This window comes from Dendrobates tinctorius, unplaced genomic scaffold, assembly GCF_039654945.1.
Source record: "Dendrobates tinctorius isolate UK_male_01 unplaced genomic scaffold, ASM3965494v1 ptg000130l, whole genome shotgun sequence".
In the NCBI taxonomy this organism is placed as follows: Eukaryota; Metazoa; Chordata; class Amphibia; order Anura; family Dendrobatidae; genus Dendrobates; species Dendrobates tinctorius.
In genome coordinates, this window is record NW_027361798.1 from 1,246,446 (window position 1) to 1,265,996 (window position 19,551).

Here is a 19,551-nt window from a genome sequence, read left to right on the forward strand (position 1 = left end):
ATATTATAGATTTACTATGCAAGTCCAGCTATTCCATATATATCACACTAACTCTGCAAGTACAACTCCTCGCTATAAATCACTCTGACTATGCAGGTCAAGTACTTCCCCATCACTTGAATCATTTTATACAGATTTTGACTACCACTCCCATCTTCCATGTGATTCAGGACTGCAGTAGTAAACCACCATCAAATGATACCTTATAAGTACTTATGCTGTGCACTATAACTTTAGGCTGTTAAGATCTTAGAAGTGTGCTCCTTGGCAGGCCCTCATCTTTTTTTAATCCCAGTGATAGTTCCCCAATTTTCTGTGCTAGACTATGTGTTAAGATAACTGCATGGTATTATGGGTAAATGGGTAATCTCACTTGGCTTTCCCTGACTTGGCTTTCACTTTCCGAGTCTTCAGCAATGTGTGAAATGACAAAGGAACTTTTTTAAGCCCCGTGAATCGAAATACAAAGTGTTTGAATTTGCAAGGACCTGCAAATTTTAGAAAATCCCTTTGCAGGTCGAGCCACTCATCTCTAATTGCAAATCAAAATCTGACATACATGGCAAAAAGTAATGACACCTTAGATTGTGATTCTACCATAAAACTATAGAACAGCCTGGAGGTCTGAAGAAAATGGCCAAATAATATAATCATAGATCACCGTGTTTAGTAGAGATGAGAATCCTTTAACATATCTGGACGTAGATGTAAGAAGTTCTTGCAGCTTCTCATCCTTGTAATCAAACTGCTCCCCAAATAGCACAGTACTGATGATGTTTCCCACAGCGCAGCCCATGAATAATATTGGGTCAAAGGGTTTTCCTGTGGAGAAAAAGCAAGAACATTAAGAAGTGACCTCTGATTATCATCCTACTCTTCTCATTCTTTGGAATATCCATACGAAAAGGCTGATACAACCTGACGTGATAATCTCTAAGCAGGGCAGACAGGACAAGGGAGTAGATGTCGAGAGACCCTCAGGGGTATTGGTGGACTGCCAAAATCAAAGAATCACTGTAGGTGCAGCCAGACACTGGTGGAGCTCCCCACAGCCTGGGAATAAGGGCTGCTCAGGAGAAGCTCAGAGTTTAGTAAGTATGACTGCATTGTCTGTGATCAACTTAAAGCAAATCCCCAGTACAAAGTTAGTGTCACATTCAGTAGTTGCACATCTGCAGAATGCACTCCTATGATCAGTGTAGGAAACAAACAGGAAGAAGAACTCTATTCAGCTTCTGTCATCCATCTGCAATGCAGGTATGGGCAGACTCCACCAGATGGCAATAAAGTGGAGGAAGGACTGCACACTCCCAGGGCACGCCTGCAATGCAGCAGCACAGACTACCACTAGATGGCAGCAGAATAGTCAGACAAGCTGAATCGGCAACAGACGAAGAGCGTGGTACAAAAGGGGAGGAGCAATAGCAAAGTCAGAGACAAGCCAGAAGGTCAAAGCTAAACGGGAGCGGATAAGACAAATGACAGAAGCAGGTCAAGATACAAGCCATGTCAAAACCAGGAAGTCAACCACACTTAATGGGAAAACACTGAGTCAGTACGGGATAGGGGAAACAGAGACACGGGTTCAGAGAGTAAATGCAGCAGGACAAATCAGAGCGAAAGGAATTAACTACAGCAGCCGTAGGCGAGACTATAACTGACAAAGCCTGCAGGAAGCGGCAGTGATAAATGGCCAACCTGAGAAAAGTTAACCCCTGACATGACCAGACCAGGAAAAAGGGAAAACAGGACTCAAAACCCGGTCTGCATCATGGCAGTACCCTCTTCTCAAGGGGGGGGCACCAGACCCCCAGGTTTCCCACGATATCGCCATGAAACGCCCGAACCAATTAATTAGCATGAACTGATCGCGCCGGGACCCAGGATCAATCCTCAGGACTGTAACCCCTCCAATATATAAGATACTGCAATGAACTGCGGACCATGTACGAATCCACAATCCGTTTCACCTCATACTCAGTCTGACCATCCACAGAGACCAGAGGCGGAGGGGTTGGAGACCCAGCAGAGGAAGGAACAAACGGCTTCAGGAGAAACTTATGGAACACACTGGGGATCCGAAGTGACGGTGTAGACGTAAGCGAAAGGCAACTGGATTGATAACCTCAATAATTTCATAAGGACATATAAACCTAAGACCTAGCTTAGCAGAGGGAACTTTAAGTCAAATATTCTTGGTAGACAACCATACTTTATCTCCCACCAGGAATATAGGTCCTGTAGACCGTCGCTTATCAGCAAAATGTTTATGCTTACCCTGAGCCTTCCCAATGTTCCTCTGGACCTTTCTGCATACCTCTCTCAACTGCTGAATGGCCACATCAGCCCCTGGACACCCTGAGTCCATCCTAGAAAACTCACCAAAATGGGGATGAAAGCCTTAATTACAAAAGAACAGAGAGGTTCCAGTGGACTGATTAATACGATTTTTAAAGGCAAACTCAGCCACTGGCAATGAAGAGCACCAATCATCCTGCTGAGACGTGGCAGGACACTGCAAAATCTGTTCAAGGGACTGATTGGTCCTCTCCATCTGACCGATAGTTTCGGGATGATAGGCTGAAGAGAAGGCCAAACTAATCCCCCACCTTTTACAGAAAGCCCTCAAGAATTTGGATACAAACTGTACCCCTCTATCAGAAATAATATTCATAGGCACAACATGTAATCGCACCACGTGTTCAAACAACCTAGAAAGTTTATCCACATTAGGCAGTCCTGCCAAAGGTACAAAATGCACCCGTTTGCTAAATCTGTCCACCACCACCCAGACCACAGTTTTGCTATTGGAAGGAGGGAGATCAGTGATAAAGTCCATGGACAAATGAGTCCAAGGTCAATCCGGAATTGGCAACGGCACCAATTCCCCGGCCGGCCGGTTATGAGAGATTTTAGCACGGGCACAAGTATCACATGAGTACACAAACACAGCGATATCAGAGGCCATAAAGGACCACCAAAACTGCCTCGCAATAGCTCTATGCGTGGCTGAGATATCAAGATGCCCGCTAAGAGCAGAATCGTGGAACTCCTGGAGCACCCTCAACCGGTACTGAACAGGGACAAAGAGCTTATTGTCAGGCAATGACGGAGGAGCAAGAGACTGAGCCTCACGAATCTCTACAATCTACAATTCTGAGGACACCACTGCCACAACCACCCCATGCTGAAGAATGGAGGAAGGAGGTTCGGGAGGTGATATCGGATCCAAGCATCCGCTTTCACATTCTTGGAACCCGGGCAAAAGGTGATGGAAAAGTTAAAGCGTGAAAAAAAAGCAACCACCTAGCCTGTCTGGGATTCAAACGTTTGGCAGACTCAATATAAGAAAGATTCTTGTGGTCTGTAATCACCATGATCCGATGGACAGCCCCCTCCAAAAATTGCCTCCATTCTTAATGGCAACTTAATGGCCAAAAGCTCCCAATTCCCAACATCATAATTTTTCTCAGCAGGAGAGAATTTTTTCGATAAGAAAGCACAGGGTCTCAGATTAGTCAAAGTGGCGGGTCCTTGATACAGTACTGCCCCCACCCCCACCTCCGATGCATCCACCTCAATGATGAACGGTTCAGACGGATCAGGCTGGACCTAAACAGGAGCAGACATAAAGCATTTTTTCAATAAAGCAAATGCCACCACTGCCGGAACTGACCAGTTTTTGAGATCAGCTCCCTTACGGGTACGATCAGTGAGGGGTTTGACCACCTGCGAAAACCACTTAATGAATTTCCTATAATAGCTGGCAATCCCCCAAAAATGTTGAAGACCCTTCAAATCTCTGGGTTGTACCCAATTCACAATGGCCTGTACCTTCCCAGGGTCCATTTGAAACCCCTTGTCAGACAGGATGAACCCCAGAAAGGACAAGTCTTGGACAAAAAGGAGCATTTTTCAGGTTTAGCAAAAAGCAAGTTCTCCCGTAACATCTGGAGAACCGCACGTAGATGATCCATGTGAACTTGTTTGTCAGATGAAAGCTCAAGGATATCATCTAAATAAACCACCACCATAAAGCACCCAATGAAATCAGAAAATACATGGTTAAAAAAATTCTGATAAATGGCTGGTGCATTAGTGAGATATTAGTTGATATTTTGGCCAAAATACGTAAGCTCGTAATCCTCGTCACGGATCCCCACGTTTACGAGTCTCTAACACTAAACAGCAATAGCACAAAAAGAGGATTTGAAAATCCTCCAAAAATTCAAAAATACAGCAAAAAAGGCAGAAGTGCTTACCTGCCAAGGCCTCCAAACAAATCAGGATGCAGTGGACCCATATAGTTAAGATGACGGCAACACAGGTGCAAGAATACCGATGAAACAACCGCTCAAATTCTACCAATCCATGGAGGGGGTGCCTGCTTGGTATACAAATGCACAATGAAAACTTGTATGTGGCTCTGTTCACACAATGGCAATGCACAGCATCCAGGTTAACAGCCTATTAGTTACGCCCTTCTGTTAGATCAGGCGGGCTGCCCAGCGCTATCAAGCTGCATCACATGTGAACAGGCACCACAGTTTACAAGACAAATGGGCCCAACTGCATCCCGAATAAAAGTGCAAAAAACACATTAAAAAATGTGAGGTATTAGTTGGAAACTATGGTGCCTGTTCACATGGGATGCATCTTGATAGTGCTGGGCAGCCCTCTTGATCTAATAGAAGGGCGTAAACCTGGATGCTGTGCATTGCCATAGTGTGAACAGAGCCACATACAAGTTTTCATTGTGAATTTGTATACCAAGCAGCCACCCCCTCCATGGATTGGTAGGATGTGAGCCGTTGTTTCATTGGTATTCTTGCACCTGTGTTGCCGCCATCTTAACTATATGGGTCCATTGCATCCTGATTTGTTTGGAGGCCTTGGCAGGAAAGCATCTCTGCCTTTTTTGCTGTATTTTTGTATTAGTGAGACCAAAGGGCATAACCAAATTATCAAATAACCCTTCAGAAGTGAGAAATGCCATTTTCCACTCATCCCCCTCACAAATACGAATTAGGTTATATGCTCCCCGAGATTCAATTTAGAAAACCACTTGGCCCTGGATAATTTCTTTGTAAAAGTCAGGGATGAGCGGGAGGGGATAGGCTTTTCTCACTGTGATCTTATTTAATTCCCAAAAATTGAGGCACGGGCACAAACCACCATCTTTCTTTTTTACAAAAAAAAAATCCAGCCGCCACAGGGGAGACAGAGGGACGAATGTGGTCTTTGCGTAGGCTTTCAGAAATATACTCCTTCATAGCAGTTCGCTCCGGGTAAGAGAGGTTGTACAGACGGGCCTTGAGCAATTTAGCACCCGGGACCAGATTGATAGCACAGTCAAAAGGGTGATGTGGTGGTAAGACCTCAACCTCCTTTTCGGAAAAAAAATCCTCAAAATCCTTCAGGTACTCTGGAATACCTTACAGATTAACGGATGACACAAGTACAGAGTAAGACAACCCTTAGTACAATTAGGACCCCACTTAATAATATCCCGAGATTCCCAACCTATCAAAGGATTATGTAACTGTAACCATGGGAACCACAACACCAGTCTCACAGGAAGACTGTCCACAACAAAACAAGAAATGCGTTCTTGATGCAAAGCCCCCATCTTGAGGAGAAACTCCTCCGAGACAAATGTAATGACATTCTTAGCCAGCGGTGTTTTGTCAATGGCAACAATGTGAACAGGAGTCTCCAGGCCTAACTGTCCCTAACTTACACTTGGGTTGCAGATCTTGGTGACCCGGACCAAAGGAGCGCAAAAAACAAGGGGGTTGAGAATATTAGCAATTCTTATTTTTATTAGATAGAGGGGTTGCAGAGCTTGGTGACCCGGTCCAAAGGAGCGCAAAACAAGGGGGATGAGAATATTAGCAATTCTTATTTTTATTAGATAGATCTATCTAATAAAAATAAGTATTGCTAATATTCTCATCCCCCTTGTTTTGCGTTCCTTTGGACCGGGTCACCAAGCTCCGCAACCCTTTTTTTTCCTCTTCTGAGGAACCCGGCTGGAGCTGCATCTCATACCCTAATTCACGCATGGCTGGCACTCCTAACTGACTGTCTTTCTTGGACCTAACTTACACTTGGTCACCAAGTTAGAGTCAATAAAGTTCTTGGATGACCCACAATCCACGAAGGCAGAAGTGGGTGTGAAGCCTCTCCCACAACAAAGTTCCACTTCTAACAAAATTTTAGAAAAAGCAGAAAAAGGTACCTGAGAGTCTGGATGGCCTCCACGACAATCACCCAGACTCGGCAGCTTGTTAGACGAAGGGCAAGAGGGGCAGTCCACCTTCCAATGCTCAGGACCTCCGCAGAAGAAACACAGCTTTCCTTCACTTCACCATCTCCTCTCTTTCTCCTTGAGGTTGGTGGCCCCCACCTCCATAGATTCAGATGGTGGCAAAACAACGGGATTAGCAGGGAGCAAAGGAACCTCCCTCTATGCAACACCTCTCTCTCGCAGCCTCCGATCCATATGGATAGCCTAAGCCATAGTGTAAGGACTGGTACTGTGTACCTGTTTTGTCTGCTCCCACCCTTAGTTCGGTTGGATTCTGCCCTTACCGAAAATGGAGTTGCTGGCTTCACGGGGGCCATCTTGTTTCCTGTCTGATACTCCTTGTTTCCTGTCTGCTGTATATATAAAGGATCTCTGCACACTATACCTTGCTTGTGTATTTTGTACTCTACTTGCTGCCAAGCTGAAAGGACTTGCAACCTGCTTGCCTCTTCTACTCTTCAGAATACCCGCTTGTTTCTGGATCTACGTACCACGGAAGGACTCTGTTGCTTACACCCGCTCTGCACCCACCTCTGCTATGGTCTGCCCTCCATTAGGAGCCGGCCCAGGCTCTGGGCCCTGGATCCTGCATTGCTGGACTGGTACTCGCTCCCTCGGTCTGTACTACTACATCTGCACACATTGAGACTGTCTTATTTGCCTGCTTATCTGTAGAGTTGCAGATTGCATCTCTCATCTGAAGTGCATATATATACATCTTGAACTGTGATGTACCGTGTTTGTCTTCATTTATGACCCACGTCATCGGGTTTCATAGAACTTTAGTATAAACTTATAACACATAGCCTCCTCCAATGAACTGGGTGGTGGATGGAGATCCAGAGCTTCCTTCAGATGATCCGACAGTCCTCTCCTGAACTGACATCTCAGCGCAGAGTCGTCCCAGGATACTTCAGTGAACCATCGTCGAAACTCGAAGCAATACCATTTGGAAAAGAGCTTACTCTGAAAGAGACCCATGATTGTGTCTTCTGCCACTCTGACCCAGTCAGGCTCTTCGAAAATAAGTGCTAAGGCCTCAAAGCACCTATCCACAGACACACGTTCAGTGGCAGAAGCAGGTAAAGAGAAAGCCCATGACTGAGGTCCCTCCCAAAGTAAGGAAATGATTATCCCCACCCGCTGACTCTCATCTCCAGAAGATCGGGGTCTAAGAGAAAACAATAACTTGCAACTCTCCTTGAACGTACAGAACTTCTTTTCCCCGGAGAAGGTATCTGGGAGCCTGACCGTAGGTTCAGAAGAGAGCAATGAAACATCCACATTGTCAGAGTGCTTACAGACAGACTGGGGAGAAGATCTCTGCAAAGATTTTACCATTTCTGAAAACTCCCTTTGCAGGTGGTTATGAGACATGGCCAAGGTCCTATGCTCCACAGACAGATCCTGCATAAGTTGCGTCAAACTAGACACCTGATCCGCCAGGGTACGGAGCCGATCCATAGAAAGCAGAGCAGAGAAAAAAAAGCTGTCTTCTTTTGGTCAGTTATAATATCATTCAACTGCAATGCAGGTATGTGCAGACTCCAGTAGATAGCAATAAAGTGGAAGAAGGACTGCACACTTCCAGTGCAGGCCTGCAATGCAGCAACACAAACTACCACTAGATGGCAGCAGAATAGTCAGACAAGCTGAGTCTGCAACAAACAAAGAGCGTGGTACAAAAGGGGAGGAGCAAAAGCAAAGTCAGAGACAAGCCAGAAGGTCAAAGCCAAACGGGTGCGAATAAGCCAAAGACAATCGACAGAAGCAGGTCAGGATACAAGCCATGTCAAAACCAGGAAGTCAAGCACACTTACAGGGAAAACACTGAGTCAGGACGGGAATAGGGGAAACAGAAACACGGGTTGAGACAGTAAACGCAGCAGGACAAATCGGAGCGAAAGGAGTTGACTACAGCAGCTGTTTGGTGAGACTATAACTGACAAAACCTGCAGGAAGCAACGGTGATAAATAGCCAATCTGAACCCTGACAGAGGCAGAGAAAGGTTAACCCCTGACATGACCAGACTGGAAAAAAGGGAAAAGAGGACTCAAAACCTGGTATGGATCATGACAGCTTCCTACTACTGACACCATGGAGTATAATAAATAATAATGAAGTCTAAGCAGGGCAGAGAGTGGCAAGGAGTAGTGATGAGTGAGCACTAAGATGCTCGGGTGCTCATTATTCGAATTGAGCATGTCCCACTGCTCGAGTGCTTGATTTGAGTAATGAGTGTCAAGGGGAAACTCTGGCATTTTTCCAGCAGACCCTCCCATGATGTCTGGGGGGCAGGAAAATTGCATAAATGGATGGAAACAGCCAGGGTTGGTCTGGGACTAAAATTCAGCCCTGGCATTTGAAGTTACACAGGCCCACTAGTCACATGGTGACTATATAACATCTTTGTACACTTGTAGGTTACAAGAAGTGAGAGGAGATTAACATGACTATATAACATGTAGTCACAGCTGTGCCCAGTATTTCAGCTCAGTCCTATTTATTGCTTTTAGGTACAGTACTCCTCCCAATGCTCTGTCCCCTTTTGTACACATGGTGACAGAATTCTTGGCAGAACTGCTATCCATTAGGCAACCAGACCCCCTGGTCATAGCCGCCCCTATCATACCTCCCAACTTTTGAAGAAGGGAAAGAGGGAGAAAGACTGCGGCGCGCGCAGCGCGTCGCTGCAAGTTTTAGGCCACACCCCAGCCACATCCATTTTGCAACTAGTCACACCCATGTCCACGCCCAACTGCACCCATTTAGCACTGCTGATCACACTGACTGGTACTGAGGGCACAGTGGCTGGCATTATGGGCACACTGACTGGCACTAAGGAAGAGAGAAAACAGAGAGAGAGAAAAAAGAAAACAGAGAGAGAGAAAGGAGAGAGAGAGAGAGAGAGAGAAAGAAGAAAGAGCAGAGAGAGAAAGAAGAAAGAGCAGAGAGAGAAAGAAGAAAGAACAGAGAGAAAGAAAGAACAGAGAGAGACAGAGAAAGAACAAAGAGAGAGGAAGAAAGAAGTAAAGAAAGAAAGGACAGAGAGAAAGAAAGAGAGGAAAGAAGAAGAAAGAAAGAGGGGAAAGAAAGAACAGGTAGAGAGAAAGAAAAAAGAAAGATTAGAGAGAGAAAGAAAGAACAGAGAGAGAAAGAAAATGAGGGAAAGACAGAACAGAGAATGAGAAAGAAACAGAGAGAAAGAAATAAAGATTCTATAAAGATAGTAAAGCAGCCCGGCTCCCATTGTAGTGCCCACCTGAGCCTCCCGGTGCAGGACATATCATGATCCGCTCACATGGCCGGCATCCCCAATTCCAAGGGGATCCTGCTGTCTGCGCTGTCGGAGGACATGGTGATGGATCTGAAGCATTCCTAGTTCCGTCACAATCTCCTCATGAAATTATCTCATTTCCGGTCAGCTTCCAGCACATCACTTCCGGTGGAACGTCATGTGCGAGTTTTAAAATGCTCCTCGGGGCTCCGCCGTATACTCCTGTGTCCGTGGGAAAAGCCCGCTTTGTATGCTTCGTACACACTTGGCTCTGCTCATCCCGTAGACATATGGCTCCACTCCGTACACACACGGCTCCGCATACCCCATGCACATGCGGCTCCGCTCCATACACCTCGTACACACGCGGCTCCGCTCCATACACCTCGTACACGCGCGGCTCCGCTCCATACACCTCGTACACACATGGCTCCGCTCCGTACATGCGCGGCTCCACTCCATACACCTCGTACACGTGCGGCTCCACTCCGTACACCTCGTACATGCGCGGCTCCGCTCCGTACACCTCGTACATGCGCGGCTCCACTCCATACACAAGGCTCCACTCCATACACCTCATACACACATGGCTCCGTACATCTCGTACACACGCGGATCCGCTCCGTACACCTTGTACACACGGCTCCGCTCCGTACACCTCGCACACACGCGGCTCCGCTCCGTACACCTCATACACACACGCGGCTCCGCTCCGTACACCTCATACACACACGCGGCTCCGCTCCGTACACCTCGCACACATGCGGCTCCGCTACATCTACCCTGTAAACCACTTCTGAACCCCCACATACTTACCTCATCCAGCACCATGACAACCAGCACAGCAGACTCCTGCAGATACCAAGAGGCAGGGATGTGCGCACAGGGTTACGTGATCGGGGGGGGTCTCATGCTAGGGCCGCGGGCGAGGATGGGGTGCATGGAGGCTTATCTCCCTGCAGTGTGGGATAAAAAAATCCTGGGAGGGTTGGAAACTATAACCGCCGTGCCCACAGAGAGGGCTGGCAGCAGGAAGAATAGCCAGGCCAGTGGCCACATCAGCTGCCCGTGGCCCACATGACAGCGGCCCAGCAGGAAAATGCCCGGTTGGGCATATTACCAATCCAGGCCTTGAAACAGCACTCAAATGGAATGGGAACAGCATGGGAAAGATGCCTGGACAAATCTCTTACTCCCAGATCACTGCTGGGAGCAATGAATAATAATAATAATATTACATTTTATTTCTATAGCGCTGACATATTCCGCAGCACTTTAAATTTCAGAGGGGACTTCTACAGACAATAGACATTACAGCATAACAATAATCACATAGATTATAACAGATACCAAGAGGAATGAGGGCCCTGCTCGCAAGCTTACAGTCTATGAGGAAAGAGGTAGACACGAAAGGTGGGTGGTAACAATTGCCCTGATTGTTTGGCCCAGCGGTAATGTTAAGTGTGTAACAGTACAGACACAGAGGGCTAGTGGATGCATAAAGCATGTGGGAACATGGTGCGGGGAACCTGGTTATGGTAAAACTTTTGGCTGTGCCACATAGGGATAGATTAGTTTAATGTGTTGTGGCGGTAGGCCAGTCTGAAAAAATGCATTTTCAGGGCACGCTTAAAATTGTGGGGATTGATGACTAATCGTATTGACCTGGGAAGTGCATTCCAAAGAATTGGCGCAGCACTTGTAAAGTCTTGGAGACGGGAGTGGGAGGTTCTGATTATTGAGGATGCTAACCTCAGGTCATCAGCAGAACGGAGGGCGCGGGTAGGGTGGTATACTGAAACAAGGGAGGAGATGTAGGGTGGTGCTGAGCCATGGAGGGCTTTGTGGGTGAGGGTAATAAGTTTGTACTGGATTCTGGAGTGGATGGGTAGCCAGTGTAATGACTGGCACAAGGTAGAGGCATCGGTGTAACGACTGGTGAAGAATATGATCCTGGCAGCAGCATTCAAGACAGATTGGAGAGGGGAGAGTTTGGTAAGAAGGAGACCGATTAGAAGAGAGTTACAATAGTCGAGGCGAGAATGAATAAATGGAACAGTAAGATTTTTTGCAGAGTCAAAAGTAAGAAAAGGTCGAATTCTAGAAATGTTTTTGAGGTGCAGATAACAAGAGCGAGCCAGTGATCGGATGTGGGGGGTGAATCAAAGCTCGGAGTCAAGTATGACCCCAAGACAGCGGGCCTGTTGCTGGGGAGTAATAGTGGAACCACACACAGAAATGGCAATGTCGGGTATAGGTACATTAGTAGAGGGAGGAAACACAAGGAGTTCAGTCTTTGACAGGTTCAGTTTCAGAAATAGTGAGGACATGATGTTAGACACAGTGTTTAGACAATCGCCGGTGTTTTCTAGAAAGGCTGGCGTGATGTCAGGAGAGGAAGAGTATAATTGGGTGTCATCAGCATAGAGACGGTACTGGAAACCAAATCTACTGATTGTTTGACCAATAGGGGCAGTATATAAAGAGAAGAGGAGGGGGCCTAGGACTGATCCTTGAACCCCAACAGTAAGGGGAAGGTGAGAGGAGGAGCCAGCAAAAGATACAGTAAAGGAGCGGTCAGAGAGATAGGAGGAGAACCAGGAGAGAACGGTGTCCTTGAGGCCAATGGAATGGAGCATAGTGAGGAGGAGCTGATGATCCACAGTGTCGAATGCTGCAGCGAGATCCAGGAGAATTAGCATGGAGTAGTGACCATTTAGTGAGGGCAGTTTCAGTAAAGTGTAAAGAGCGGAAACCGGATTGGAGAGGGTCGAGAAGAGAGTTATCAAAGAGATAGAGGATAAGACGGGAATGGACCAGGCGTTCCAGGAGTTTAGAGATGAAGGGAAGATTTGAGACAGGTCTTTAGTTAGCGGCACAGTTTTGGTCGAGGGATGGTTTTTTAAGTAGTGGATGTATGACGGCATGCTTAAATGAGGAGGGAAAGATACCAGAAGAGAGAGAGAGGTTAAATATTTTAGTTAGGTGAGGGGTAACAGCAGGGGAAAGGGACTGGAGGAGATGTGACGGAAATGGGTCACTGATGCAAGTGGTTGGGCGAGAAGATGCAAGGAGCCTGCTTACTTCTTCTTCTGTGACTGGTTCAAAGTCAGAGAGTGAGCTAGATGCAGTGGGGGAGGGAGGACAGTGCATGGTATGAGGTGATTGGGAGATAATTTCCTGTCGGATCTGGTCAATTTTTTCTTTGAAGTAATTGGCCAGATCGTCAGCTCGGAGCGCCGTGGTTGGGGCCTGTACTCTTGGGTTGAGTAGAGAATGAAAAGTGTCAGAGACATTTCGGGTTATTGGACAGTGAGGTGATGAGGGAGTTGAAATAGGTTTGTTTTGAGAGGTGAAGTGCAGTGTTGTATGTTCTAAGCATAAACTTATAATGAAGTCTTAGTATTACTCCACTTTAAGGACTGACAATAAAACAAAAAAATAAATAAATGGACTTTATAGGAAAAAGTGTTCTTTCCTTTATAATCACTTGTATGTAAGACAAAATTAAAAAAAGAGAAAAATCACCTCCTTCACCATTTAGGCTATGTTCAGACATTGCGTTTTTGCGCTTTCTCATTGTTTTCAATGGTGAAATAATGCTGCAAAAACACTGAAAGTTGACATGCTCCTTTCATAAATGCAAGAGTTTTCCATTTCAATCAGGAAAGAAAAGGAGTAAGGAATCGTGTGCATGAGATTTCTGAAATTTTTTCCCATTTGTAAGGAGTAGGACTCTTAACCCCTTAATAACCGTCAATTCATCTTTTAACTGACCTGGGATATAAGAGAATAGCATCCCCCCATACAGGTGACGATCCAGCAGCCGTTGGCTGTACACTATAGCTGACAACTTACTGGATCAGCCACGGTCAGTGTTGGGGCACCGTCCATATCTGTTTAACCTCTTAGATGCTGCTGTCAATTGTGACTATATCATATAAATGTTTAAAAGAGTGTGGGGGCTTCCTCTTTATCCCCATCGGCACCCTGAGATGATGATTGTGTGCTCCTGATGTTTCCCATAGCAATTCATGAGCAAATAGCGGCCTTAGAGTCTGCTGCCTGTAGTGGCCTGTTCAGAAGTTAGCTATATTTAGATGGTAAAAATCAACTTTTTCATTCCTATCATGCCACTTGATATTTATTCCTAAAAAGCACCTGAAAGGTTAATAAACTACCTGACAGCAGTTTTTAGTATGTCAGGAGGTTTTGTTTTTAAAATGGTATCACTTTTGGGGGTTTTCCAATATGCAGGACCCTCAAAGTCACTTCAAACCTGGACAAGTCCCTCAAAAAAATAATTTTATACATTTCCATGAAAAAATGAAAAATTACTGCTACCTTTTTAAACCTCCTAAAATGCTAACAAAATAAAACAACATTTTAAAAATGGTGCTGATGTAAAGCAGACATGTGGGAAATATTATTTATCAATGTAACACCTGCATAGGGAACTGTCAGAGCATCTACCGGCATGCTGGAGCTTACACACTCTAAGAAGAGTTTTGCAGTGGCTGTTAAACAGGGACCTACAGACACTAATCGTTTTTCTCCTGAGTGGCAGAAGACTACAACTCCCAGAAATTCTTGTTCCAGTGAGATGATAGAAGAAGGGAGGAGGAGGGACTTGGGGAGGACGCTGTAGAGAAAGTGAAAGGAAATGTGCAGAGGAGAGAGTATGTGGCTGCTGCTGGTTATGAGAGACAGAGTGGTGTGGATGTTGATTCCTCTAAGTTGCAGAGTGTGGTGGACTCCACGGAGATACCTTTGTTGCTGGAGAGAGCAAAGATCCAGAGAGTCCGACCGACACTCCCATCGGATAAAGGTCTAAATCCTGCAGCCCCCAGCTGGAGTCCAAAGAATCCTCCAGTCATTAGAGACACAGTGAGTGCCCTTATGAGACTTGTGGTTCTATCAGCGCTATTTACAGTGAGTACAAGGCAACATAAACTGTTGACATCAATGTTCATCTAAGTGCACCCACAATTGTTACTTTGCGCGCCAACATCTGCGGCAACTGGGCCCCAACGTTTGGACTGAGTAAATACAGAAGAGGGGGACTTTGCCACGTTATATTTGCAGGGTTGTAGTTTAATTAGACGGTAATGTGTGTATGACTTTTATAGAGCACAGTTAATTGCATTGTATGTTTATTCCTTCAAACCCACCTCAATTCTGCTTTATAGCAATAAATCTGTTAAACTGTTTTACTCCTGCTTCCTGAGTGTGTACTGAGCTGTGGCAGGGGTTTCCCGAATCAGCCCCTGGCAGAAGATAACTGTCCTTCTGCAGCCCAGAGACAGAGCTCCAATCAAGATTCGGGTGGAGGCACTGCGTACAGAAGAGGTGAGACCCTCCATAACATCCAGGTTACTATTAGGGCTGGCGGAACGCACCAAATTATAAAATAGTAGGTTCGTTCGCAGCTCGGGGTCCACCGTGCAGAGGTGGCACACTGCTGCTTAGTAATGGCGGAAGAATTAAGCGGTGTGGAACCAGTCACACGTGGGTTACGTCACCCAATGTGAACAGGTGCGAACTCTGTTAAAGCACAGAGCTGCACAACCGCTGAAAGTAGATGCCGGAGCCTGTTAAGCTCACAGAGCCCGGCCAAAAGAGCGCACAGTGTACGGCCACAGAACTCTACCCCAAGGACATGGGGTTAGAGTCCTTCTAGGCCCACTGAACGCGCGGCGTCGCTGCTGCGAACACCACTATAGACGCTGGCTATGGCGCACGTGCACTGAGGCGTGCCGAGTCCCTGGTGAGGATTGATTCCTGACTCAACCTCTGTCCTACCTACGCCTGGGCGCTAGCAGGCTAGGCTGCACAACACATGCTTACCAAGGGTAGGGGTTTCTTAGTGAGTCGTTCACCAGAGATATTCATGCGTGCATACATCACTCACTCCACATAGTCTGTAAATACAGTCTTATCCTAGCGCATGGCTGAGCGGCCATGCGAACCTTTTATAGCCGCGAGCGTCCGGGACCTTCCTGGTTTCTCGGATGGGCCAATCCGAACAGGAGCAGGACCTGAGCACGTGACCTTCGATCTCCAATGGGAGATCACTCCATGGGCATGCTCAGTGGCCCGACATGGGGACTTAGTCCCTGGAGAAGCTCGCTGCTGAGCAGCATGTATTGACATAGCTGTGCTAGAGGTGGCAGCAGCAAGCAAACCCACGGAGCTGATCTGGGCATAGCGCCTGGACCGACGAGTTTGCTGAGCAACCTCCTCTGTGGCTGGAGAGGACTGGGAGACCGCTGGAAGTAAGGCTCTGGATTCCTGCTGAGCAGTGGCATGAACCTGATGCCTAACATTACCCCCCCTCCTAGGGCCCCCACCCCTCTGAGCCTTGCTACGCTCAAACGCCACAATGATGAGCGGAGCGTGGATGTTCTCCACTGGCTCCCAGGTCCGAGCCTCTGGACCATGACCCTTCCAGTCCACCAAATAAAACTTTTTGCCCTGCATCACCTTGCATCCCACAATGGCATTGACCTCAAACTTGTCCGAAGACAAGTCTGATGTCCCGGCTGATGACTCGGAGTACCGGGACAAGTGAACAGGCTTAAGGAGGGACACGTGGAATGTATCAGAGATAGCCAAGTGTGGTGGAAGGGCCAGACGGTAGACCACAGAGCTGATCTGCTCGAGGACCTTGAAGGGGCCAATGTAGCGCGGTGCGAACTTAGCAGCCTGATGTTTCGGGCGGAGAGCCACACCAAGTCGCCAGGGGCAAAAGTCGGAGCAGGGTGCCGGTGTGCATCAGTGGAGGTCCTCATTCTCTCCTTGGAGACCTGGATAGCATCCTGCGTGTGATCCCAAATGTCACGTGCCTCCACCGCTCAGTCTGCCACCCTAGAGTCGGTGGACGACACAGGCATGGGCACGGGGACGCGCGGATGCTGGCCGTAATTTAAGAGGAATGGGGTCTGACCGGTGGAGTCGGCCATAGCGTTGTCCAAGGCGAACTCCGCCCACGGCAGCAAGGGTGCCCAATCATCCTGCCTGGCCGAGACAAAATGTCGCAGATATGTCACCAGGGTCTGGTTGGCTCTCTCAACCAACCTGTTCGTCTCGGGATGATAGGCCGAGGAGAGATTTAGCTCTATGCTGAGCAGAGAACAGAGCTCTCTCCAGAACTGAGACGCAAACTGAGGACCCCGGTCGCTGACAATCTTATCCGGCATGCCATGCAGGCGGAAAACATGTTTAATAAACAACGCTGCCAGGCCCCGTGCCGAAGGTAGCCGAGAGAGTGGTACCAGATGCACCATCTTGGAGAAATGATCGGTGACCACCCAAATGACGGTGCTTCCACTGGACTTGGGCAGACCCACCACAAAGTCCATACCGACCATTTCCCATGGCCTGTCAGCCACCTGCAGACGGTAGAGTAATCCAGCGGGCTGCTGCCGAGAGGGCCGATTCTGGGTGCAAGAGACGCACACCCGTATATAGTCCCTGACATCATGGGCCATATGTGGCCACTAGTACGTCCTCGCCAGAAGCTCAGAGGTCCGTTTGGTCCCAAAATGTCCACCCAGCCTGGACGAATGAGCCCAAGAGTGGACCTCCGGTCGCAGATGGGCAGGGACAAAAGTCTTGCCTGGAGGTACAGACTCGAGGGCGACCAGAGCCACAGTCCTCAGGCTCTCAGACGGGACTATCAGCCGAGGCTCCTCCTCCGATGACACCACGGAGCGGGAGAGAGCATCGGCCCCGACGTTCTTCTCCCCGGAGAGAAAATGCAGGGTGAAGTGGAAATGGGAGAAGAACAAGGACCATCTGGCCTGGTGAGAATTCAGCCGCTGGGCTGTTTGTAAATAGACCAAATTCTTGTGGTCGGTGAACACCTGGAAAGGGTGGCGAGCCCCCTCCAGGAGGTGTCTCCACTCTGAAAAGGCCAACTTCATTGCTAGCAACTCCCGGTCCCCGATGGAATAATTGCTCTCCGCCGGCGTGAAGGTCTTGGAGAAGAAGAAGTATGGGTGCTTCCGACCTTGCGAGTCCTTCTGGAACAGGACCGCTCCAGCACCGACAGAAGAGGCATCCACCTCCAGAATGAAGGGTTTATCCACATCGGGGCGATGTAGAATGGGAGCGCTAGTGAAATGGGATTTAATAGAGGAGAAGGCCTTGGAGACAGGTTCTGACCACAACTTGGGGTTTGCACCCTTCTTGGTGAGGGCTACCAATGGCGCTACCAAAGTTGAGAAGTGGGGAATGAATTGGCGATAGTAATTTATGAGCCCCATAAAGCACTGCACTGCTTTGAGAGAATGGGGTTTCTGCCAATCCATCACCGCCTGTAGCTTGGCAGGATCCATGGCCAAACCCTGGGCTGAGATGATATAGCCCAAGAAAGGCAAGGACTCCTGCTGAAACACACACTTCTCCAACTTGGCATAGGAGTTTGCCCACAGGAGGTCGAAAACTTTGCAAACATCTCTCCGGTGGGAGTCAATATCTGGAGAGTAGATGAGAATATCATCCAGATAGACTACTACCGAGGTGGTAAGCATATCCCGGAAGATATCGTTCACAAAGTCTTGGAAGGCGGCTGGGCCATTTCAGAGCCCGAAGGGCATCACCAGATATTCATAGTGCCCGTCTCTGGTGTTAAATGCTGTCTTCCGTTCGTCCCCATCACAGATGCGAATCAGGTTGTAACTTGTAAGCCCCCCGCAGATCAAGTTTGGTAAACACTCTCGCTCCCCGTAGCCTATCAAACAGCTCTGATATCAGGGTAGAGGATACTTATTCTTAACGGTGATGGCGTTAAGACCCCTGTAATCGATGCAAGGGCGTAGTTCCCCACTCTTCTTCTGGATGAAGAAGAATCCTGCCCCCGCTGGTGACACTGACTTCCTAATGAATCCTCTTGCCAGATTCTCCCTGATATATTGAGACATGGCCTCTGTGTCCGGGAGAGATAGGGGATAGACTCGACCCCGAGGAGGCTCAGCACCAGGCAAGAGGTCAATAGGACAGTCATAGGGGCGATGAGGTGGAAGTGTCTCCGCCGCCTTTTTGGAGAACACATCCGCATACTGTCGATAGTGTTTGGGAAGCGAGGAAAGATCTGCGGGGACCTTGGTGGAGGCAACCTGGATGCATTCCCTCAGACATCTACCCTCACATGACTTACTCCAACCAAGAATTCTCCCCAAGGACCACTCTATATGGGGAGAGTGATACCGCAACCAGGGGACCCCTAGAAGGACCTGGTCGATACCCTTGGGCATGACGAGGAGGGATATCGTCTCCTGATGAGATGGAGACACCGAGAGTGACAGTGGAGCAGTTTGTTGGATAATCTGTGGAGGGCAGAGTCGCGCCATTCACTACTCTGACGGTGACTGATGTAGACATCATAACCAGGGGTATAGCGTGCCGTTGAGCGAAGGCAGATGACATAAAATTGCCCTCCGCTCTTGAATCCACGCAAACCTCCACCGCCAGAGTGGAAGAACAAACCCAAGTGTCCCCTTAAAGGACAACTTGGAGGAAAACACCGCGGATTCTAGTGAGTCGCCTCCTATGGCCACTAGGGGCGAGCGTCTTCCCAGCCGCTGTGGGCACTGGTTGGCAAAGTGACTGGACTGCCGGCAACCATGACAGATCACAGGGACTTGAGCGAGCCGGGGACTGGATCCCTCGCGGGAAGCCCCCTGACGCTCGGACGCCCGATCGAGAGATTCCAGAGGTTTAGCAAAACTGGGTGCCAACCTAAACCTCTGCCTACACTGGGTCCGCTCCAACCTTCGCTCGCAAAGCGAAGGTCTATACGGATGGAGACGGTGATAAGCACCTCCAGTGTAGCAGGAATCTCCCTGGTGGCCAGAGCGTCCGTCACATGGCCAGCCAAACCTCTCCAGAATGCCAGAATGAGGACGTTTTCTGGCCACTCTAATTCCGAGGCCAGCGTCCGTAACTGGATGGCAAAGTGGC

General features: G+C 48.1%; 1 protein-coding gene across 1 annotated transcript in view; it reads right to left on the bottom strand.

Moving 5' to 3' along the window:
• The window catches only part of LOC141047911 (cytochrome P450 2B19-like), a 310,299-nt gene that overhangs the window by 180,926 nt on the left and 109,822 nt on the right, over window positions 1-19,551 (bottom strand). Inside the window, exon 5 of the mRNA XM_073543231.1 lies at window positions 662-822. Coding sequence (XP_073399332.1) covers window positions 662-822 — 161 coding nt within the window. The remainder of the gene's footprint in view (window positions 1-661; window positions 823-19,551) is intronic.